General features: G+C 40.4%; 2 protein-coding genes across 15 annotated transcripts in view; one reads left to right on the top strand and one right to left on the bottom strand.

Moving 5' to 3' along the window:
* The window catches only part of LOC128694448 (uncharacterized), a 41,140-nt gene that overhangs the window by 9,706 nt on the left and 6,553 nt on the right, over positions 1-24,881 (bottom strand). For 4 of the 6 annotated variants that reach the window (XM_053784566.2, XM_053784569.2, XM_053784571.2 and 1 more), the window contains exon 1: positions 3,280-4,080. The exons of 1 other annotated variant lie outside the window; for it this stretch is intronic. In XM_053784566.2, the coding sequence (XP_053640541.2) occupies positions 3,280-3,391 (112 nt within the window). In that variant the 5' untranslated portion in view covers positions 3,392-4,080. Of the gene's footprint in view, positions 1-3,279; positions 4,081-5,161; positions 5,312-24,881 lie in introns of those variants that run through there. One more of the 6 variants, XM_053784570.2, reaches the window with a different exon arrangement.
* Positions 1-24,881, top strand: part of LOC128694450 (meiotic nuclear division protein 1 homolog) — a 32,069-nt gene that overhangs the window by 4,127 nt on the left and 3,061 nt on the right. Inside the window, exons 1-5 of one of the 9 annotated variants that reach the window (XM_053784577.2) lie at positions 2,680-2,807; positions 9,660-9,769; positions 11,957-12,093; positions 13,734-13,839; positions 18,808-18,954. In XM_053784577.2, coding sequence (XP_053640552.1) covers positions 9,680-9,769; positions 11,957-12,093; positions 13,734-13,839; positions 18,808-18,954 — 480 coding nt within the window. In that variant the 5' untranslated portion in view covers positions 2,680-2,807; positions 9,660-9,679. Of the gene's footprint in view, positions 1-2,679; positions 2,808-2,829; positions 3,035-3,392; positions 3,529-4,170; positions 4,307-4,685; positions 4,818-6,294; positions 6,802-9,054; positions 9,262-9,523; positions 9,546-9,659; positions 9,770-11,956; positions 12,094-13,733; positions 13,840-18,807; positions 18,955-24,881 lie in introns of those variants that run through there. The other 8 variants (XM_070097866.1, XM_053784576.2, XM_053784575.2 and 5 more) reach the window with 8 other exon arrangements.

The following is a 24,881-nucleotide window of genomic DNA, read 5'->3' as shown; positions in this document are numbered from 1 at the left end:
CTGAAATCTTTATTTTAGAGATGCAAGTATTTAAGATGTTAGTGTATGGGTGAATTGCTACTTTAGTGACCTATTTGTTCTTCAAAGGTTAGGTTAGGTCAGATTTGTCAGGAAACAAGACAAGTGTTTCCAGAGGCGGTTCTTAGTCATGTGATAACCCGCTGCTGGAGCTTTTGGTCATCTGACCGAGACCTTCTGCTGGCTTACCCCTCCACCCCTTTAAAAATTAAAATTAAAATTATAACCATTTGATCTTCAAAGCGAGTGCTACGCTCCCACTGAAGCTACCTCTTCGTTATACCTGAATCAAACCTAATTACCCGCATAAATATAACACACAGTGCGGGTTATGGCATTTTATTGTGAAGGCGTTTTGTCCACCAGGGGGACTTTACCAGTTGAGAAACCCTCTTTTGAATTGATAGTTTCATATTTACATAAAGCAGCCGTACTTTACCAGTCTGTAGCCTGACTACGTGCCATCGCCTGATCTGCAGGATGACCATTACAAGTTTACCGGTTCTTTAATATAGCAGTAATAGCTCACGTGAGAGCCATACTTTTAAACCCTAACAAACTGGCAGCCACAATCCATGAGTGAAGAGCAGTGCATTTATTTTTAAATGGCCACGATATTTTTGTTTGTCAAAATCCCGTCAGGAAAGATGCCTTGATGTTGGTGGTCCCTAACTGGTGTAGACTAGCGCTGACTGGTGTAGATCAGCTCTGGCTGGTGTAGACCAGCTCTGGCTGGTGTAGATCAGCTCTGGCTGGTGTAGATCAGCTCTGACTGGTGTAGACCAGCTCTGGCTGGTGTAGATCAGCTCTGGCTGCTGTAGATCATCTCTGGCTGGTGTAGATCAGCTCTGGCTGCTGTAGACCAGCTCTGACTGGTGTAGATCAGCTCTGGCTGGTGTAGACCAGCTCTGACTGGTGTAGATCAGCTCTGACTGGTGTAGACCAGCTCTGACTGGTGTAGACCAGCTCTGGCTGCTGTATATCATCTCTGGCTGGTGTAGATCAGCTCTGGCTGCTGTAGACCAGCTCTGACTGGTGTAGATCAGCTCTGGCTGGTGTAGATCAGCTCTGTCTGGTGTATACCAGCTGACTGGTGTAGATCAACTCTGGTGTAGGCCAGCTCTGGCTGGTGTAGATTAGCTCTGACTAGTGTAGACCAGCTCTGGCTGGTGTAGATCAGCTCTGTCTGGTGTATACCAGCTCTGACTGGTGTATACCAGCTCTGACTGGTGTAGATCAGCTTTGTCTGGTGTATACCAGCTCTGGCTGGTGTAGGCCAGTTCTGGCTGGTGTATACCAGCTCTGGCCGGTGTAGACCAGCTCTGGCTGGTGTAGACCAGCTCTGACTGGTGTAGATCAGCTTTGTCTGGTGTATACTAGCTCTGGCTGGTGTAGGCCAGTTCTGGCTGGTGTATACCAGCTCTGGCTAGTGTAGTGACCGCAGGACTGGGATAAATTATGTAAGATCAGTCACTAGAGACCTCGTCCTTAGACAACTAGACAGACTGAAAATTAAGTCTGAAATCAAATAAGTCACCAGGTCCTGACAAGCTGTTTTCAAGAGTTCTGAAAGAATGTAGGAAGGAACTTAGTAAACCATTAGCTAGTCTTTTCAGCAGATCACTACGAACGTATATGTTTCCGGATAAATAAAAAATGGCAAATGATACTTCTTACAAGTTATGAGATGCTTTCTTAGTTTGAAATTATAGATCAGTCTGCCTTATATGAATAGTAGGAAAGTTGACAATGAATAATTACGGATGCAGTTCGAGGCTACCTTGATGATACTACAATTTGTTCAGTGAATCTCAGTGCATTTTTGCAAAGGGACATTCTTGTCTTACGAATTTACTAGTTTACTAAGGTATTCGAGGTGGTTGACCAAGATAAAGAATACGATAGTGTGTATGGACTTTAGTAAGGCCTTTGATAAAGTCCCACACACATGAAAGTAGCGGCACATGGTATAGAGAGATTTTCTCTTGGGTCGAATCATGGTTGACCATTAGAGAAGTGTGTGCATGAATGAGAAGAAATGAGAATGAAACTATGTAGATGAATGGTTCAGAGAACCGACATGTTGATAAATTAGACACATGTGCAACTCTTGGGTATCTTTATTGAGGAAACGTTTCGCCACACAGTGGCTTCATCAGTCCATACAAAGGAGAATCTTGAAGAACAGGAGGAGAATGAGGTAATCAGTCCCTCAACCTTGAGTCGATGTGGTCAGTCCATCAATCTTGAATAGATTGATGGACTGACCACATCGACTCAAGGTTGAGGGACTGATTACCTCATTCTCCTCCTGTTCTTCAAGATTCTCCTTTGTATGGACTGATGAAGCCACTGTGTGGCGAAACGTTTCCTCAATAAAGATACCCAAGAGTTGCACATGTGTCTAATTTATCAGAATGAAACTAGTCGGAATTAACACCTGCTTTGCCACTGAATCCCAATCCGTTGTATAGGCGAAATTTTAGCTATCATACTTCTCGGCAACACCTGTCGTTCAGTAATGTTCATGTGGTGTATCACAAGGTCGAGCAACCTAGGTGATGGATATTATCTGATTAGTTGAGGGCGTACGCAGTTGTTGGGGTATTCGCGATGATATATTACACAAAGTTCTCGTGAAAATACTTTGTGTAATATAAGTAACCGATGATAGCCTTTACAACTTGCTTAATCAACTGATTATAGTGTGTGATTATGGTGTGTGGTAGTGTATTGTTATTATTATTATAATCAAAAAGAAGCGCTAAGCCACAAGGGCTATACAGCAGGTAGTGTATTGTGGTAATGGGGTGCGGTTGTAGTGGTAAGGGTGTTGTGGCAATGGTGTATAATGGTAGTGGTAATTGTGTGGTGTGTTGTGGGTAGAGTGGAGCATCAGAAAGAGAGACGTTGTTGCTCTGGGTATAGGTTCATAAAGCAGCAGTATTTTCGTCTGTCAAGCTGAGATCTTACATCTTCCAAGTCCAGATCGCCAGTGACCAGCTCATACAGAGAGGTGCGGAGGAATACAATATAGTGTTACTAGGTACACACCTTTCTACCAACCCTTATACTGGTTGCTGCTATACTTACATGACCTATAGATAATTATATTGACAGTAGTGTGGGGGTGGTGTGGTAGTGTGGGGATGGTGTGGTGGTGGGGATTTGGGGGTGGTGTGGGAGTGATGGTAGTGTGGGGATGGTAGTGGTTGTGTGAGTGGTGGTGGTATGATAACGGTTATATGGTACAAGTCTCACCTTGCGTGACAGGGCTGGGGTCGTAAGAGGAGAGGAATATAACAGTGTTGATACAGACGATAGTAAGCAAGGCCATGATGCAGGTCACTCGTAACTGTGTTCGTCCCATCATGACTGCTGCTGCAGCTTCCTCCTCCTCCTCCAGGAATCCTTCACTTACTCCCTGGACTCGGCCTCCCCTTTACCTGGAGGTTTGTAGCTGGTGACTCGGCTCCTGCACTAACCAGCTGTTGTTAGTAAACCCTCCAGGTTTGTATCGTTGGCACTGGCGACCATGAATTAATTATTTTGTCTCTCATTAAATTCACTCGCTCTGGTTTTCTTTATTTCTCTTCTATATCGGATTACAGATTACATTTCTCACAAGAATTCGGGACTAAGAAAGATTAGTTTTTGTAATATAAAGGCACTATTTCGTACGCATTTTTTTTATGCGGAATAAATTATGTTGGTGACTTAGAATGGCAAACGAGGTTGTGTGGCTCGTTTTATGCGTGCTATATAACATCTGCATTTATATATCTTTATTGTTTTCCTGGTGTCTGCAAGGTTTATGTACGATATATTAATAAGTTTTTTTAACTTAGAAAACGAGATACGTGTTCAAGTCATCGCTCACGTCATGTGTATGGCTATATTTCAGCCATCCTCCATATGTTTTGGTGTCTGTACAATGAATATGAGGTATACTTGTACTTTTTATGCTTATCAGCTGCAGTAATTTGATTATACTTGAACTCACGGGAGTGGCTGATAAGGGCAACAATCTACGGAAGAGTCTACTGGTTATCTCAGAGGTGTGTGGGGGCTGAACTTCGGGCAGGAGAGTATATCTAGGTTACTAGGGCTAGTGTCCTAAGATATCTTTCCAGTCCTTAGCAGGAATATATTGGGTGAGCTTACCGCTGAACACCGTCTTGTTCAGCACCACCAGCACTAAGTTGAAGAGGATCACGAAGAGCACTAAGGCAGCGAATCCCTTTACTAGGATGGTGAACAGTCTGCATATAGCCTCCAGCACTCCCGGGTGATTACCTTCTTCACACTCCTCTGTCTGTAGCTCCTGGCTGTCTTGTTGCTCTGTCTCCGAATTTTTGTTTTGCGTCTTGTTAGATTTGCTGGTGCTGCCTGCCTGGCCCCTCCGGCGTGTTGATGCAGACATGATGGATGCTTGCCTAATAGTGGTTCAAGCACACAGCTGCCACGCCAGAAGCTGCCACGGCCACACCTGCCACGACCACACCTGCCACGCCCACACCTGCCACGCCCACACCTGCCACGCCCACACCTACCACGCCCCCCTACTTGCTTACACCATCACCCGTACCGCGAGCACATGCATTCTCGCACAGCGTATATGCATTTAGAAATGTATAACTGTCACCACGTATATATTTCGAGCTTGCCTTGGCCAGTATTTTTGGGATTAGTCTACAGGTAATTGTGCCCTTAATGATCGTCGTGGAGTCGCTGGATCTTCAACGTAAACTACGCACGCATGCACTCCCGTATGCCAGTACTCGTGGCTCGTGTACCAGGTGAGGATTTAGTGTAGTGTGTGCGGGGATTAAATGTAGACACGTAGGCGGAGTGGGAGGCGTGAGTGTGTCAGGAGAGCGACTAGTGTGTAGTGGGGGAAGGTAACCTCACTGCATTTGCTAGTGGTGGGAGGACTATATTTGGGGGGGAGGAGCACACTTTCGCCATATAGCTAATCTTCTATACACTGATCACTTGGCGATAATCTTTCTTCATCTGCGTTATATGGTATCACAATTTGGTATAAACAGCAATTTCACACAAAAGTACAGAGAACGTATGTTGTTCCATACTCAGTCTCTCATGCACTTTTCACTACCAAGGATTCTATATATTAGATTACCTTTATTAACGGAACTCATTTGTAAGCAAAATCGCACATAACGACTTTTGAATTAACGTTAATGTTTAGGAGTATCATCGATAAAATGTTTACTAGTGGAATATTATGATAGGCACGGGCGTCATGCTTGAATGTTTACAGTGTCGTATCTAAGCAACCTGAGCTGGCACTCTTAGTGACGTCACATGGCCTCTGCCAATGGCAGGCACTGCCAGTGACGTTATGGTTATGGAGCTGCCAATCAGAGGATAGCACGCTGTTGTAAACACGTGGCAGACCCACCCACCTACCTACCAGTACCTGGTGATGGTTCTGGGGGATCACTGCCCCCCACACAGTATACAATTGCTATGGTTGCATTGATCCCTGCAGATAATGAGAGTTGACAATAGAATGGGCATGTTTGCTTACACCTGTTGCCGCTGTTTATAGCAGCAAGTAGGCACCTGGGTGTTAGTCGAGTGTTGTGGGTGGCATCTCAAGGGATGTTGGTACACCGTAAATAGAGCTGAGTGTTGAAATGAGCTGAGGTAGGATAGTAGCAGCTCTTAGCTTGTAAATTCACCTGCGTAAAAACAATGTTTGTTCAGCAACTTGGGCGAAGGCAAGTTACTAGCTGCTGCTTTTTTTTGTTAACATGATAGATAAGTGATTATGGCGATCAAACTCCAGCTCTTGGGCTCAACCTCTTTATCGTTAATCGGCTAATATGATATATACCTAACATTTATGGTTTTTGCTTGAGTTACAGCCGAATTTCTAATATATATATATATATATATATATATATATATATATATATATATATATATATATAATTATATATATATATATATATATATATATATATATATATATATATATAATTATATATATATATATATATATATATATATATATATATATATATATATATATATATATATATATAGACACACACACACACACACACACACACACACACACACACACACACACACACACACACACACACACACACACACACACACACACACACACACACACACACTAAATTCTTAAACAGGAGAAATTTTGACAAACCTCAGTCTGAGGTTTGCTCAGAACAGCATTCCGACATCTTAACAAGGAATCGTTCAGGACCCTGTACACCGTGTACGTTAGGCCCATATTGGAGTATGCGGCACCAGTTTGGAACCCACACCTAGCCAAGCACGTAAAGAAACTAGAGAAAGTGCAAAGGTATGCAGCAAGACTAGTCCCAGAGCTAAGAGGTATGTCCTGCGAGGAGAGGTTAAGGGAAATCAACCTGACGACACTGGAGGACAGGAGAGATAGGGGGGACATGATAACGACATACAAAATACTGAGAGGAATTGGCAAGGTGGACAAAGACAGGATGTTCCAGAGATGGGACACAGCAACAAAGGGACACAGTTGGAAGTTGAAGACACAGATGAATCACAGGGATGCTAGAAGTATTTCGTCAGCCACAGAGTAATCAGGAAGTGGAATAGTTTGGGAAGCGATGTAGTGGAGGCAGGATCCATATAGCTTTAAGCAGAGGTATGATAAAGCTCACGGTTCAGGGAGTGACCTAGTAGCGACCAGTGAAGAGGCGGGGCCAGGAGCTTGGACTTGATCCCTGCAACCTCAACTAGGTGAGTACAACTAGGCGGGTACAGCTACTTGTGTGCTCCGCTGTCTGTCTAGCCTCGTGGTGATCTATATATCTTTGGTATGATTATTGTATTCGTCCTTCATGGTCTTGATCCTATCCATTGTTATTTTAGTCAATCCTCATAACTTAAACGTTTTTCCTCAAAAACTAGAATATTCTGCTAGTAAATATGTCCGCCTGTACAGGTTTTCTTGAGGTTTTCCTAAGCTGAGTTGGTAGCGCACTCACCTCACACAGTGAGGTCCGTGGTTCGATCCCAGGTATGGGAAAAGGAAACACGTTAGCACGTGTTTCCTTAAGACACCTGCTGTCCATGTTCACCTAGCAGTAAAACAGGTACCTGGGTATTAGTCGACTGGCGTGGGGTCGCATCCTGGGAACAAAATTGACTTAATTTCTCCGAAATGCTCTGCAAAACAAGGGCTTTCTATATAGTAATATGTCACTGATGTCAGCTATGGTCTGTATACCTTGTACATATACTTGTAGAAATAAAGATTATTATTATATTTATCATGAGGAGTGAAGCGCAAGATGAGTGCACAGGTGGCGCTGCGTACTCATCTTGGTCTTACAAAGTACACCATGCAGTTCTGAAGGAATCTTTGTGAAATTCCTTTTTTTTTGGGGGGGGGGGGGTAGTTTCTCAACTGTTAGGTAAGATTCGTCAGGAAACAGGACAAGTGTTTACTGACGCGGGTCTTAGTTATATAATGACAAGACACTGGAGCTTTTGGTCATTTGACCGAGGCCTTCCACTGGCTTACCCGTCCATCCTTTTCAAAATTAAGATTGCTTACACAGCCAAATATCGACACACGTTTCCAGATTTCTTTTTTTAACGTTATCAGTTGATATCCTGTTTGTGACTGGCTCAGAGGTGACATAACGTTTGACGTTTATGTATCTCTGTGTGATGCATGGACTTGTTTCCACTTATGTGATACATACTGTGTTGTCCGTCATATTTCAACTTTTTTTTATCGCGTCATTTATTGGGTTTGAACTCAAGCAGCCATTTTTTTTAGAACATTCATACAGTAGAGGGAGAGGAGGTGTATGTGTGAGGGGAGAGAGAGAGAGAGAGAGAGAGAGAGAGAGAGAGAGAGAGAGAGAGAGAGAGAGAGAGAGAGAGAGAGAGAGAGAGAGAGAGAGAGAGAGGGAAAGAGAGGAAGTGGGCGGGACTATATAACGCACATGGCTGCTGTAATCCTATCTCTGGGTAGATAGTGACTTGTTTGTGTACTGTGTTGATACGACTTCTTAATAAATACCCTATTTCAGCCTTTGTTTTATGCTACATTGAGGTGGTTTTTAGGTACAGCGAACTTTTGTAACAAACTGCAAATGTTGTTGAGCAGATATGACGTATTTATTCCTGTTTGCCATTTGTAACTTCAGTCATATCCTCCCCTAATTCTACACCTTTCCAGATAGTGTAGACTCAGTGCCCTCAGTCTGTTCAGGTAGGAAAGATTTCTGATACATGGGATCAACTTCGTCATCCTTCTCTGTATGTTTTCCAGGAGATTTATGTCCATTCTGTAATGTGGAGATCAGAACTGTGCAGCATAATTCGAGACCTTACCCAAGGATATATAAAGTTGAAGCATGACCTGAGGACCCCTATTATTTACACTTCTTGGTGTAATGTAAAGCCAAAACAACAGTGCATAAGTGTTTGCAATAAAGATTGCGAACACTTATGCACTGTTGTTTTGGCTTTACATTACTTCTGACCACAATCCAATCCAGGGCAACATGAGTTTAGAGCAGGTCGCTCCTCTCTCTCACAACTACTGGACCACTATGGCATGGTCTTGGGTGCGCTGGAGGACAAACAGAATGCAGATATAGTATACACAGACCTTACAAAAAACTTCGACAAATGCGATTATGGTGTAATAGCGCACAGAATGCGTGCTAAATGAATAACTGGAAAAGTGGGCAGATGGATCTTCAGCTTTCTAACTAATAGAACACAGAGTAATGGTAAACGTTAAGTTAAGAGGTTGCCATAGTGAAAAGCTGTGTTCCACAAGGCACATTATTCTCCCCCATCCTGTTCCTCATCCTCATATCAGACAGACAGAGACGTAAACCATAGTATCGTGTCTTCTTTTTGCCACGATACTAAAATTTGCATGAATATGTCATCCAATGAGACAGTAAATCTCCAGACGGATATATACTCCAGTGAGTAACGGAAAACAAAATGATGTTCAATGAGGACAAATTTAGTTGCTCCGTTATGGAAAACTTGAGGAAAGAATAGAACGGAGTGTACTTCAAACTCTAACTACAGAATAGAGTGAAAAAGTAATGTGAAGGACATGGGAGTGTTAATGTCCGAGGATCTCACTTTCAAGGATCACAACACTGTCACTATCACATCTGCTAGGATAATTATAGGATCGATGATGAGAACTTTCAAAACAAGGTATGCTATGCTAATGATCTTTTTTTAAGTCGCCTTTTATTTCTAGGCTGGAATGCTGCTGTACACTAACAGCTCCATTCAAGGCAGGTGAAGTCGAAGACCTATAGAATGTACAGAGAATCTTCACTGTACATATAAGTTCAGTCAAGCACCTTAATTACTGAGAACATTATTTGAGAATGCTAATCGACGCTGATAGTGATTTTTCGTTATTTGTCAGTAAAATATGACCTGAAAAAACTTCTCTCCCCCAACGTAACACTGCAGTAGAATCTTCACTTGAGGTGGTCATGAGTACATGTTCTTCAGCTGATACATAAATTATAACCTGTAATATTTTGTTTAAAGAAATCATTAACAAATGATCGATTTTGTAGACAATTGTGATGATGTTGCAGATTGAGAGAGATCTTCCAGGATGTCTCGTCGTAAGGGATTGAGCCACGAAGAGAAGCGGCAAAAGATGATGGAGTTATTTTATGAGAGGAAGGATTTTTTCCAGCTCAAGGTAGTACCATGTGAAAGCTATCTTAAGCTGTTCCATTTGTGTGTGTGTGTGTGTGTGTGTGTGTGTGTGTGTGTGTGTGTGTGTGTGTGTGTGTGTGTGTGTGTGTGTGTGTGTGTGTGTGTGTGTGTGCAAACATTTTAACTGAACCAAAGTAATGACATATGACAGTCTTGCAGAGTCTTTCAGTATGTGTGTGTATACGTACCTTACATATTTGTGGTTGCAGGGGTCAAGTCATAGCTCCTGGCCCCGCTTCTTCACTGGTCACTACTAGGTCCACTCCCTGCTCTATGAGCTTTATCATATCTCTCTTTAAAGCTGTATATGAATCCTGCCTCCACTAAATCCTCTCCAGATTGTTCCACTTCTGACAACTCTATGGCTGAAGAAATACTTCCTAGCACCCCTGTTACTCATCTGAGTCTTCAACTTCTAGTTGTAACCCTTTTTGCTGTGTCCCATCTCTGAAACATTCTGTCCCTATCCACCTTGTCAGTTCCTCTCAATTTTACATTGTAACGGCTTGACAAGCTCCTGGAGACCGAAATGTTGCCACAATAAAATGTCACATAAGTTGCACTTGTGTCCTTATACCTAACAGTATTTTGTGTGTCGTTATCATGTCCCCACTATCCTTTCTGTCCTCCAGTGCCGTCAGGTCGATTTCCCTCAACCTCTCTTGTAGGACATACCCCTTAGCTCCAAGACTAGTCTTGTTGCAAACCTTTGCACTTTTTTAATTTCATGATGTGCTTTTGTGTGTGTGTGTGCATGCGTTGGCTCATATGTGGTTGCAGGATTTTCTGTCCTAGCCTCATGGGCTCTGTTGTTTCTGTTCATTAAACTGTACCTCCACCACTTCATCAGAGTCATTTCCACTTCCTGACCACCCTGAAACTGAAGAAACACTTCCTGATATCTGTGACTCATCTGTCTTTAGATTCCAGCCATGCCCCCAAGTGCCTGTTTCCTGCCTTTCAAACGGCCTGTCTCTGTCTGCCTTATCAGTTCCACAGAGTATTTTGTGGGTTATCATGTCTTCCCTTGTCCTTCTGGCCTCCAGGGTCATTAGATTAAATTCCTGTAGCCTTTCCTCATAATTCATACCATTTAGCTCTGTAATTAGTCTCATTGCATACTTCTGCACTTTTTCAGCTTTCTTAACATGCTTCCTCAGGTGTGGGTTCCATACTGGTGTTGCATACTCCAAGATGGGCCTGACATATGTTGTATAAAGTACCTAGAATTACTGTTGAGATTCCTGAAAGCCACTCAGATTTGCTAGGCAAGCATTGGCATTTGTGCCCAGAATTTGGTAATTTGGCTAATTTTACACAAAATCCAACACGTTCCAATTTAAAGAGTCCAAAATGAATAGTTTAGGCATTCCAGCGACTAAAGCAATCTTTTCTCTGTTCACTTTTGATGTCCTTTGGTCTCTCCTAAATAACACTAGCTCTACACTTTGAATTCATCATTACACACACACACAAAATTAAGTTTTACCTTATGTCTCAGCTAATAAAATATAGCCAAGAATGACTGGTCATGGTTTAGGCCATTCCAATAATTGAAGCAGCCCTAGTTAAAACCTATGAAACAAACAGGAGGAGATATGGGAGATCCTTCTGCTCTTCCTCAGGAAAATACTAAAAATTTAATATTTCTGCCCTTTTATGGCCTATTTCAGGTTACTGCTTGTTTGAAACTGACCAGAATTGTCTTCCTTTCATTAGTTTCTCTCCTGGTTTATTAACACCAAGGAACTGCCAAAAAATCCATAAAAAAGACCCTATAAAAGGCTTCAAAGTCAGTTTTAACTCAGAATATTGTCAGAAGTTAGTTGTTTCTGTTATGTGCTGCGTGACAGCAGGAATCATTTGTATACTGTGCATGTCAGCCACATGGACCCATTTTCACATGTCTATCCCAAAATTTACCACTCACAGCATAATTAAGTGCCATTAGTCTCCAAAAACCCATATACTGTGGGAGACAAAGTGTTAAGCCTTGACTGTTGATTAAGTTGTTTCAATCAGTAGTGTTTTTTGTTGATATTTTTATATTAACAGTAGTAGTTCATCCTAGATTTTAAAAGTAATTTTCTGTTGATACTTAATGCACCTTCTCTTTTCTAAGAACATTTTTCTTAAGTATTTCTTACTTTATTTTGTATTTACATTCCAGGAGTTGGAAAAGATTGCACCTAAAGAGAAGGGAGTTATCTCTCAAGCAGTAAAAGACATTGTACAGTCGTTGGTTGATGATGCTATGGTAGACACAGATAAAATTGGCACGTGTGTCTACTTCTGGGCATTCCCAAGGTGAGTTTAAATGGAGCCAAATTTACATACATTTTTTTGGAATTAAGGATTTTTCAGTACAGGTGGGACCCATTTTCCAACAGGTTTAGGTTCCAGCAAAACAGGATCTTAAAATGAAAAAGTGTAAAACAAGACCATTTTGTTTTTTAACATGTTGGCCATCTCCCACCGAGGCAGGGTGACCCCCAAAAAATAAAACACTCTCACCATAATTCACACAATTATTGTTTTTGCAGAGGTGCACAGATATGACAATTTGGATGTCACTCTAAACAGTAAATGAGATAAGTTCCAAAATTATCAAAAATTTTCCCAAGTATGTATGTACTAATATTGCTATTTTTTTTATAAATAATTAAATATTTTAAACATTTAAATATGTACATACATGTTTTATTTATACTTATACATAAAACAATCAAATAAAATTTAAACTTTCATCCTGTGGAGCCATTGCTTGAGTATGTCTGTATGCCACTGTTTGGCCAATTCTCTAATTTATGTGACAGCGACATAATGGGACAACATTATTGGAAGGTTCCTGGTTGAAGGTCGTCGAGTCCTGAGGGTTCCTCCCCCTTCTTTGTCAAGAATTGCAGTATTGACATCTGGAATGACTTCCTACTTCTTTCTTACAAAATGTTATCATAGAGCTTCAACATCATGTTGACACCTCTTTAGATGTCATGTCTACATTCCCAATCAGGATCATTATCACAGTTCATCAAATGCATTATGAAATTTGGCAAGAGCATTCTTAATATGTTTTGTATTTAATGTCTTGATTGGCTTCAACTCTTCCACTTCCTCTGGTGTGTCAGCTTCATGTTGTTAAAGTTGCACAGCCAGTTCCTCCAGTTCCTCCCTCAAAAGTGGCTCACCAGTAACTGGTGAACATCATCTGGATAAACATTGTCAATACCAACATTCTTAGCCATTCGAGAAACATCATTAGCCATTCGAGAAACATCATTAGCCACTTCCAAAACTGGCTCAGTCCCTACAAAAATCATTGTGTTTTGACTCACAGGTGTTGCTGCTGTGTGTTACTGAGATGTGAGTTTTTGTTATTTTCATATTTCAATTTTTGCAGTTTTTTAAGTAATTTTGAAAAGGTTGTTCATGTGAAAAGTTGTAAAACGAACCATCATAAAATGGGACCTACCTGTATTAGAATGACATTTCTCATAATGAACATTTTATGCTCTTACAGCATAGTATTTAAACAGTAATTAAAGTGAAACATGTTAGCATATATCATTAGTTAAGTTTACCAGAAATAAAACACTATTTCACAGTCGTAAATAATATGCAACGAAGAAAAGCTTAATTACATTTCCATAAATGGTAAGTAAAATTTTTATTACTTGTTGGTAGTACTGTATTCAGAAGTTTAATTGGCTAGTTTACCATAGTTTTATTGCAGAGAGAATTTAAAATTTGCTTTTTTTTTTTTTTTACTGTTTTCAAGATTACTGTATGGGTCACTGGCTGTGCACTAGCAGTGTTTGCATTACTGCAATAAATTTTATACCTCAAAAATTAGGGTGCAGATTTAGTTGTCTTGCCATTGTAATTATGTTGAAGAGTCATTATTAATAGTAATAAGGATTCACAAATAAATTATTTTACTTGTTCAGCAAAGCTCTCAGTACACGTAAGAGAAAACTGGATGACCTGAATAGCCGTCTCGAGGACACTACCAAAAAGTTGAAAACATCACACTCGAAATTGGAACAAGCCATGGTAGGTAACAATGCTATTTTATCTCAAAACAAATAGTACCTACTAGTAATAGAATATAGGAGATTCCTCTGTACTGATAGAATACAATAATGAAAGAATCCCTTTTCACTTTCTTTTAATTAGTACAGTATGTACTACTGTTTATAAGAGTGAATTGAGGTTTTATATGGTTAATATGGCAGTATCAGATATGAAATAGGTTACCCTCTGTAGTTTTTCATAGGTTATTTCATATAGTATGTTCAAAAAAGCTTTTTATTATTTTAATTTACACTTAAAAAATTGATTTCATTATTCTACATCAAAGGTTATCTAAAGTCTGTATAATAGTTCAGAATGTCTTTTGGTGCAATTTGTTTCAGTTGGTATATGACAAACATGGCCAGGCCATGGATTACAATCTTTAAGCATCTTGTTCGCTCGTCCAATATGGCTCGCAAGTCACAAGACAATTAACAGGTTTGCTTCTTTTTTATTTACATAACTGCTCTAGAAACATTTGTCCTCACGGAAATATTATCCATATCTTGTGCCTCTGTATTACTTGAAAGACTTATAATGGGGTTACATTCTGACGAACCTATCACAAGTTGAAAATATCGTAAGTTGAATATGAATTTGATTTGATTTTTATTAACACATCAACCTTCTCCCACCAAGGTAGGGTGGACTGAATAAGAAAAACTTTCATTATCATTCACTTCATCACTGTCTTGCTGAAAAAATAAGTGAATAAATAACTACTGTCACTTAATAAGTTAATAAACACATAATTACTGTAAGTAACTAAATACCAGTATTGAAAAGTAAAAAAAAATGTATACAAGTTAGGAACTTGCCACCTTCATGCCGAGTAATTATCTTAAGTCTCCTCTCCAAAGTACAGTAATTACTCTTGCACCATAGTAAAGTTGAAATATCATACGTTGAACCATCATAAGTCAAGGAGTATCTGTAGTTGTGTTGTACCACCCTGTGTATACCTTGATGAAGTCTGTATAATATTTAGTCATTAACATGAAGTAGGATTGGTCTTGTGCTTCTGACCTTGCTTACCTAACCTATTTACATTTTTGATATGACTAGGATTGTTTGTTTAATAAAATTTTACTAATTATTTTAATCAGTTTGAAAACATTTGTCTGTCATCTTCTTGTGGGAGTTCTAGTGTGTTTAATATCAGTGAGTTGATGAGCTGCTTCTTTAATGGTTGATCCTTGTTCTTTGCTTGCTTCATCTGAATGTCTGTGATATTAACTTTCATTTTGGTGTGGAAGTTTTGTTTGGTATTTACCAAGTTTTCTCATTAAGTATTTTATTAAATTTTCTGTTTTTTCCAGAATCTTTACCACAGTGCATGTTAGGCCTATAGTTTAAAGGCTCATCCCTTTCATCTTATTTCAACATCAGCACGATGTTTGCCATTTTCCAATCATTCAGGATGTGCTGTGTATATATTAGAGGGGATAACTTAATTCTTCAGCACATTTTTAAAAAATCCAAGGAGGTGCCTTTTCAGTAAACGATTTTTTTTTAACACGCTGGCCATCTACTACAATGGCAGGGTGACCCAAAAAAGAAGAAACATTTTCACCGTCACTCAGTACATGTCATGTTCTGTCACTCCAGCGCATAGCAATTTTTTAATTTCCCCTTTACCAGGTAATTATTTCAGTAAGCTCTATATTAATAGCCACTGTAATACACCTACCATCCGACTTACGACCGAGTTCGGTTCCGAGAAACCGGTCGTAAGTCGAAATGGGCGTAAGTCGAACTTTACTACTGAATATCAACATCATATTTTTGTAATGACTTTATTTTGTTTTATTTTGGTATTTCATGTTTTACTTTACTTTTTATGCTGTTAGTACTGTATTTTATGCTGTAAGGTTTAGGATAAACACTGTGTACAACACAAATAGTTGTTTATTTCCCAGAAATTTGGCAAAAAAAACACGGTCGTAAGTCGAGTGGTCTTAGGTCGAGCAGGTCGTAAGTCGAATGGTAGGTGTATTTGGTGACGTTCCCCCTCCCTCTCATTTTTTTAAACTATCTCTCAGGTATTCTCACTCTTAGGATATGAAGTAACATACTATGAGTCATCTCTGCAACTAGTTGCTTATGATAAGTAGAAAATATGCTGTGCTTTTCCCCTCCCTTTCTTCCTTTTTCTCATTTACTCTCACTTGCGTATTCACTAGACAGCATTTACAACATTTTGAGTTATCTCGACAACTATTTTTATTATTAATGTATAGTTAGAGAAAATATTGCCTACTACCAGCAAATAATAGAGCCTACTAGACTGGAGAATACACTAGACCTCATCTTCACTAACAATGATGATCTGATAAGAAATATCACCATATCAAAAACAATATACTCAGATCACAACATAATTGAGGTTCAGTCATGTATGCGCGGAGCCCCAGACCGACATAAGGAGATTAGTCACGAGGGAGCATTCACCAAATTCAACTTCAATAACAAAAACATAAAGTGGGACCAAGTAAACCAAGTCCTAACCGATATAAGCTGGGAAGATATACTAAGCAACACAGACCCCAACTTATGCCTAGAACAGATTAACTCGGTGGCACTCGATGTATGCACAAGGCTTATTCCTCTAAGAAAAAGGAGGAGTAGATGTAAAACAGAAAGAGACAGGCGCTCCCTTTACAGGTGACGGAAAAGAATAACAGAGCTGCTAAAAGAGGTCAATATATCTGAAATGCGTAGGGAGACACTGGTCAGAGAAATAGCAAGCATCGAACTTAAGCTAAAAGAATCCTTTAGGAGTCAGGAATCGCGGGAAGAACTAAAAGCCATAAATGAAATCGAAAGAAACCCAAAGTATTTCTTCTCCTATGCCAAATCAAAATCGAGAACAACGTCCAGTATTGGGCCCCTACTTAAACAAGATGGGTCCTACACAGATGACAACAAGGAAATGAGTGAGCTACTCAAGTCCCAATATGACTCAGTTTTTAGCAAGCCGCTAACCAGACTGAGAGTCGAAGATCAAAATGAATTTTTTATGAGAGAGCCACAAAATTTGATTAACACAAGCCTATCCGATGTTATCCTGACGCCAAATGACTTCGAACAGGCGATAAATGACATGCCCATGCACTCTGCCCCAGGGCCAGACTCATGGAACTCTGTGTTCATCAAGAACTGCAAGAAGCCCCTATCACGAGCCTTTTCCATCCTATGGAGAGGGAGCATGGACACGGGGGTCGTCCCACAGTTACTAAAAACAACAGACATAGCCCCACTCCACAAAGGGGGCAGTAAAGCAACAGCAAAGAACTACAGACCAATAGCACTAACATCCCATATCATAAAAATCTTTGAAAGGGTCCTAAGAAGCAAGATCACCACGCATCTAGAAACCCATCAGTTACACAACCCAGGGCAACATGGGTTTAGAACAGGTCGCTCCTGTCTGTCTCAACTATTGGACCACTACGACAAGGTCCTAAATGCACTAGAAGACAAAAAGAATGCAGATGTAATATATACAGACTTTGCAAAAGCCTTCGACAAGTGTGACCATGGCGTAATAGCGCACAAAATGCGTGCTAAAAGAATAACAGGAAAAGTCGGTCGATGGATCTATAATTTCCTCACTAACAGAACACAGAGAGTAGTCGTCAACAGAGTAAAGTCCGAGGCAGCTACGGTGAAAAGCTCTGTTCCACAAGGCACAGTACTCGCTCCCATCTTGTTCCTCATCCTCATATCCGACATAGACAAGGATGTCAGCCACAGCACCGTGTCTTCCTTTGCAGATGACACCCGAATCTGCATGACAGTGTCTTCCATTGCAGACACTGCAAAGCTCCAGGCAGACATCAACCAAATCTTTCAGTGGGCTGCAGAAAACAATATGAAGTTCAACGATGAGAAATTTCAATTACTCAGATATGGTAAACATGAGGAAATTAAATCTTCATCAGAGTACAAAACAAATTCTGGCCACAAAATAGAGCGAAACACCAACGTCAAAGACCTGGGAGTGATCATGTCGGAGGATCTCACCTTCAAGGACCATAACATTGTATCAATTTTATCTGCTAGAAAAATGACAGGATGGATAATGAGAACCTTCAAAACTAGGGAGGCCAAGCCCATGATGACACTCTTCAGGTCACTTGTTCTATCTAGGCTGGAATATTGCTGCACACTAACAGCACCTTTCAAGGCAGGTGAAATTGCCGACCTAGAAAATGTACAGAGAACTTTCACGGCGCGCATAACGGAGATAAAACACCTCAATTATTGGGAGCGCTTGAGGTTCCTAAACCTGTATTCCCTGGAACGCAGGAGGGAGAGATACATGATTATATACACCTGGAAAATCCTAGAGGGACTAGTACCGAACTTGCACACGAAAATCACCCACTACGAAAGCAAAAGACTTGGCAGACGATGCACCATCCCCCCAATGAAAAGCAGGGGTGTCACTAGCACGTTAAGAGACCATACAATAAGTGTCAGGGGCCCGAGACTGTTCAACTGCCTCCCAGCACACATAAGGGGGATTACCAACAGACCCCTGGCAGTCTTCAAGCTGGCACTGGACAAGCACCTAAAGTCAGTTCCGGATCAGCCGGGCTGTGGCTCGTATGTTGGTTTGCGTGCAGCCAGCAGCAACAGCCTGGTTGATCAGGCTCTGATCCACCAGGAGGCCTGGTCTCAGACCGGGCCGCGGGGGCGTTGACCCCCGGAACTCTCTCCAGGTAAACTCCAGGTACTGTATTACATACATCATTCTGTACTCTAATATACACAGTATAATTATATCCCTGCTGAAGAGGACCCCAGCAGGGGGTCAAAATATACATATCAATCAATTTTCTGAGTCTTGACAATTATTCATTACACTTTCTTTAATTATTCATATATCCTTTACTAAATATGAATATGAAATCATATTTGACGTTACACATTCCCCATCAGGTGGGTCGTGAAGAAAGTGGAGAACGAGAAGAGGTTTTGGAACGATTAATGCAGCTGGAGAGCAGCAAGGAACAGCTGGTGAAGGAAATAAAGAAATTCTCTGATTGTGACCCAGAAGTGCTGAGTCAGATGAAGGCTGAAACTCAGGTAAGAAATAAAGTATTGTACAGTAGGGCCTCTGTATCTACAGGGGGATATGTTCCAAGGACCTGCTGTGGATACTGAAACCGCGGATAGTAGCAAACCGTATATAAAAGTCCTTTACATACCTATAATAAAGTTTACTTGATAAATTATGCACAATAAATGGAGAATTATTACTTTCACTGATGGGAAGCACTTCACTGCTTCTCTTAGCCTTTGAAGAACTGTCAGCTTCTCTACTTTTGTGCTCTGGGGCCATTATTAAACAAAATTAAGAAGTATTTTTGGGCCACAGTAAACTGGATAACTGAAACCGCTGATACCGAATCACATTGGATACGAGGGTTCTACTGTAATAGTAGATATAAGAGCTATAAGGTGCCGTAAAACAGAAGTGTAACATAGGCCTATATACGGTATCATAGACTCCTTGACTGCTGCTGCTGCACTTGCTGAGAAAATCAGACTTGTTGTGGCTCAGCTTCAGCCATTAACTCCCTTAGACAGTTCCATGTTGGTCAAAATAAGATAACGTGACATATTTTGTCTCCAATTTATTTGCAGTTTTGTGCAAAATGTACAGTGAATTATACAAGCAAAGCTGTATTTATTTTGTAATAAAGTGCAAAAATTGTATTACGAAGGTGGAATATATGAAGAAGCAAAAGTGGTGAGAAGGTGTACAAGAAGAGCAAATGAGAACATTGGTCACTTATTAGGAAATTTTGGACAGACATTAGTAAAGGGGAGTAAATGGACTTGTCAGTGAAGAAGTGAAATTAATGAGAAGTTTGATTGAGAGTTGTAGGTGGTATATATTATCTTGAGGCATAGTTCAACGTAGATGATGAAAACTAAGAGGAGATTTTATGCGTAAAACAGCCCCTCAAGGGAGGTTTCTTGAGCCAAACCTCTCTTATCAGGGATCAAACCTGAATGCCTCCTATTCCCTAAGGAGCTATATGATTCTTGTGGGTTTAACACTTCTTCCATGAATGTAATAATAATATACATTGGGCATGGGGAGAAAGGAACCAAAGGTTGAGTGTGCAGCAAATAGGGTGAAGCAGTGGGCAAGGTGAAAAGGGGATAAAGCAGTGGGAAGGGATGGGATTAAGACTGAAATGCTGAAAGCAAATGAGGAATATAATTTTAGAATGAATGGTGCATTTGTTTAATATATATACTGTATATAAAAAAAAGCATTTAAGGATTTGAGGAAAGGGGACATGAAAGGGTAGAAATTATAGGGTAAGAAGTCTGTTGAGTTCTCCACGGGAAAGTGGAGAAGAATCATTCCGCCATAAGCCATGCATGTCATAAGCCATACGAAGCAACGAAAATGCCAGGAGCAAGGGAGCTAGTAACTCCCTTCTCTTGTATAAATTACTAAATATAAAAAGAAGGGAAATTTACATTTCTTCTTTTTTGGGTCATCATGCCTTGGTGGGAGATGGCCGGTGTGTTAAACAAAAAAAAAAGTCTGAGTATATCAGGTAAAGTAAAGTATTCAGGAAAATAGTCATTGTAAAAGTGTGGGAAAGAACAGGAAGTTGGATTACAGAAAAAATAAGTGATTTTCATTATGATGCTAACAAGACCATTCATACGTCTCGCCATCACTATCCTTGCTTGCACGCCCATGTAATAATGTTTTATGCCTGGTCATGCCTTGCCACATGCAGTATTTTCAACATTTATTAATATATTTTTTTAAGCATTCCTTCCTTGGCTGAATTACAGGCACAAAGTACATGTGGAGGATTGTAATCATCTGTTAACATCTCTGCTTAATAAGTATGAATATTATGTAAAGCCAGGATATAATCTGCATGTGTTTAATTAACATACTATACTTGTGAACCTAGAGACTTTGGACAGCATGAATTGACTAGTATATTACAATATCTCGGTGAAAATGAATCTAGTGACATCAGTCTCTTTTTCTGATCAAAGTGAAATAAATATTCCATTTTTGTATGTTATTGTATGATATTGTTGTTAGTGCACTATTTCTCTTAATGTGTGTTACATAATTTTTGGGAAACCACTGTTATAGTTAGATCAAGGTGTTCTTAAAAGATATACACTATATGGAGGAGAGCATAGAGTGCAGATAATGAGATATTGTAGATGTGAAGAATGTTTTATTATTATTATCACACTGGCCGATTCCCACCAAGGCAGGGTGGCCCGAAAAAGAAAAACTTTCACCATCATTCACTCCATCACTGTCTTGCCAGAAGGGTGCTTTACACTACAGTTTTTAAACTGCAACATTAACACCCCTCCTTCAGAGTGCAGGCACTGTACTTCCCATCTCCAGGACTCAAGTCCGGCCTGCCAGTTTCCCTGAACCCCTTCATAAATGTTACTTTGCTCACACTCCAACAGCATGTCAAGTATTAAAAACCATTCGTCTCCATTCACTCCTATCAAACACGCTCACGCACGCCTGCTGGAAGTCCAAGCCCCTCGCACACAAAACCTCCTTTACCCCCTCCCTCCAACCTTTCCTAGGCCGACCCCTACCCCGCCTTCCTTCCACTACAGACTGATACACTCTTGAAGTCATTCTGTTTCGCTCCATTCTCTCTACATGTCCGAACCACCTCAACAACCCTTCCTCAGCCCTCTGGACAACAGTTTTGGTAATCCCGCACCTCCTCCTAACTTCCAAACTACGAATTCTCTGCATTATATTCACACCACACATTGCCCTCAGACATGACATCTCCACTGCCTCCAGCCTTCTCCTCACTGCAACATTCATCACCCATGCTTCACACCCATATAAGAGTGTTGGTAAAACTATACTCTCATACATTCCCCTCTTTGCCTCCAAGGACAAAGTTCTTTGTCTCCACAGACTCCTAAGTGCACCACTCACCCTTTTCCCCTCATCAATTCTATGATTCACCTCATCCTTCATAGACCCATCCGCTGACATGTCCACTCCCAAATATCTGAATACATTCACCTCCTCCATACTCTCTCCCTCCAATCTGATATCCAATCTTTCATCACCTAATCTTTTTGTTATCCTCATAACCTGTCTCTTTCCTGTATTCACTTTTAATTTTCTTCTTTTGCACACCCTACCAAATTCATCCACCAATCTCTGCAACTTCTCTTCAGAATCTCCCAAGAGCACAGTGTCATCAGCAAAGAGCAACTGTGACAACTCCCACTTTATGTGTGATTCCTTGTCTTTTAACTCCACGCCTCTTGTCAAGACCCTCGCATTTACTTCTCTTACAACCCCATCTATAAATATATTAAACAACCACGGTGACATTACACATCCCTGTCTAAGGCCTACTTTTACTGGGAAATAATTTCCCTCTTTCCTATGTACTCTAACTTGAGCCTCACTATCCTCGTAAAAACTCTTCACTGCTTTCAGTAACCTACCTCCTACACCATACACCTGCAACATCTGCCACATTGCCCCCCCCCCTATCCACCCTGTCATACGCCTTTTCCAAATCCATAAATGCCACAAAGACCTCTTTAGCCTTATCTAAATACTGTTCACTTATATGTTGCACTGTAAACACCTGGTCCACACACCCCACCTTTCCTAAAGCCTCCTTGTTCATCTGCTATCCTATTCTCAGTCTTACTTTTAATTCTTTCAATAATAACTCTACCATACACTTTACCAGGTATACTCAACAGACTTATCCCCCTATAATTTTTGCACTCTCTTTTGTCCCCTTTGCCTTTATACAAAGGAACTATGCATGCTCTCTGCCAATCCCTAGGTACCTTACCCTCTTCCATACATTTATTAAATAATTGCACCAACCACTCCAAAACTATATCCCTACCTGCTTTTAACATTTCTATCTTTATCCCATCAATCCCGGCTGCCTTACCCCCTTTCATTTTACCTACTGCCTCACGAACTTCCCCCACACTCACAACTGGCTCTTCCTCACTCCTACAAGATGTTATTCCTCCTTGCCCTATACATGAAATCACAGCTTCCCTATCTTCATCAACATTTAACAATTCCTCAGAATATTCCCTCCATCTTCCCAATACCTCTAACTCTCCATTTAATAACTCTCCTCTCCTATTTTTAACTGACAAATCCATTTGTTCTCTAGGCTTCCTTAACTTGTTAATCTCACTCCAAAACTTTTTCTTATTTTCAACAAAATTTGTTGATAACATCTCGCCCACTCTCTCATTTGCTCTCTTTTTACATTGCTTCACCACTCTCTTAACCTCTCTCTTTTTCTCCATATACTCTTCCCTCCTTGCATCACTTCTACTTTGTAAAAACTTCTCATATGCTAACTTTTTCTCCCTTACTACTCTCTTTACATCATCATTCCACCAATCGCTCCTCTTCCCTCCCGCACCCACTTTCCTGTAACCACAAACTTCTGCTGAACACTCTAACACTACATTTTTAAACCTACCCCATACCTCTTCGACCCTATTGCCTATGCTCTCATTAGCCCATCTATCCTCCAATAGCTGTTTATATCTTTCCCTAACTGCCTCCTCTTTTAGTTTATAAACCTTCACCTCTCTCTTCCCTGATGCTTCTATTCTCCTTGTATCCCATCTACCTTTTACTCTCAGTGTAGCTACAACTAGAAAGTGATCTGATATATCTGTGGCCCCTCTATAAACATGTACATCCTGAAGTCTACTCAACAGTCTTTTATCTACCAATACATAATCCAACAAACTACTGTCATTTTGCCCTACATCATATCTTGTATACTTATTTATCCTCTTTTTCTTAAAATATGTATTACCTATAACTAAACCCCTTTCTATACAAAGTTCAATCAAAGGGCTCCCATTATCATTTACACCTGGCACCCCAAACTTACCTACCACACCCTCTCTAAAAGTTTCTCCTACTTTAGCATTCAGGTCCCCTACCACAATTACTCTCTCACTTGGTTCAAGGGCTCCTATACATTCACTTAACCTCTCCCAAAATCTCTCTCTCTCCTCTTCATTCCTCTCTTCTCCAGGTGCATACACGCTTATTATGACCCACTTCTCGCATCCAACCTTTACTTTAATCCACATAATTCTTGCATTTACACATTCATATTCTCTTTTCTCCTTCCATAACTGATCATTCAACATTACTGCTACCCCTTCCTTTGCTCTAACTCTCTCAGATACTCCAGATTTAATCCCATTTATTTCCCCCCACCGAAACTCCCCTACCCCCTTCAGCTTTGTTTCGCTTAGGGCCAGGACATCCAACTTCTTTTCATTCATAACATCAGCAATCATCTGTTTCTTGTCATCTGCACTACATCCATGCACATTCAAGCATCCCAGTTTTATAAAGTTTTTCTTCTTCTCTTTTTTAGTAAATGTCTACAGGAGAAGGGGTTACTAGCCCATTGCTCCCGGCATTTTAGTCGCCTCATACGACACGCATGGCTTACGGAGGAAAGATTCTTTTCCACTTCCCCATGGACAATAGAAGAAATAAAGAAGAACAAGAGCTATGTAGAAAAAGGAGAAAAACCTAGATGTATGTATATATATATGCATGTGCATGTCTGTGAAGTGTGACCAAAGTGTAAGTTGGAGTAGCAAGATATCCCTGTTATCTAGCATGTTTATGAGACAGAAAAAGACACCAGCAATCCTACCATCATGCAAAACAGTTACAGGTTTCTGTTTCACAGTCATCTGGCAGGACGGTAGTACTTCCCTGGGTGGTTGCTGTGGTTGCCACAGAAAATTGTGAAGACCAGTGTGTAACATTGTGATTAATGGTGCAATATAGAAAGTCAGACCATTGAAACAATAAAGAGATTATTGCATGGTATGTTATGAATTAGTTGATCAACGGAATGGCTGTTTTTAAGCATTGCAGTGCAGTTCATTGTACTGTAGATCATATGCATTGAAAGCATTTTATAAAAAAAACTTCATAT

Source organism: Cherax quadricarinatus, chromosome 60 (genome assembly GCF_038502225.1).
Source record: "Cherax quadricarinatus isolate ZL_2023a chromosome 60, ASM3850222v1, whole genome shotgun sequence".
In the NCBI taxonomy this organism is placed as follows: Eukaryota; Metazoa; Arthropoda; class Malacostraca; order Decapoda; family Parastacidae; genus Cherax; species Cherax quadricarinatus.
Note: the sequence above shows the minus strand (reverse complement) of the source record. Positions and strands in the feature narration are given on the sequence as shown.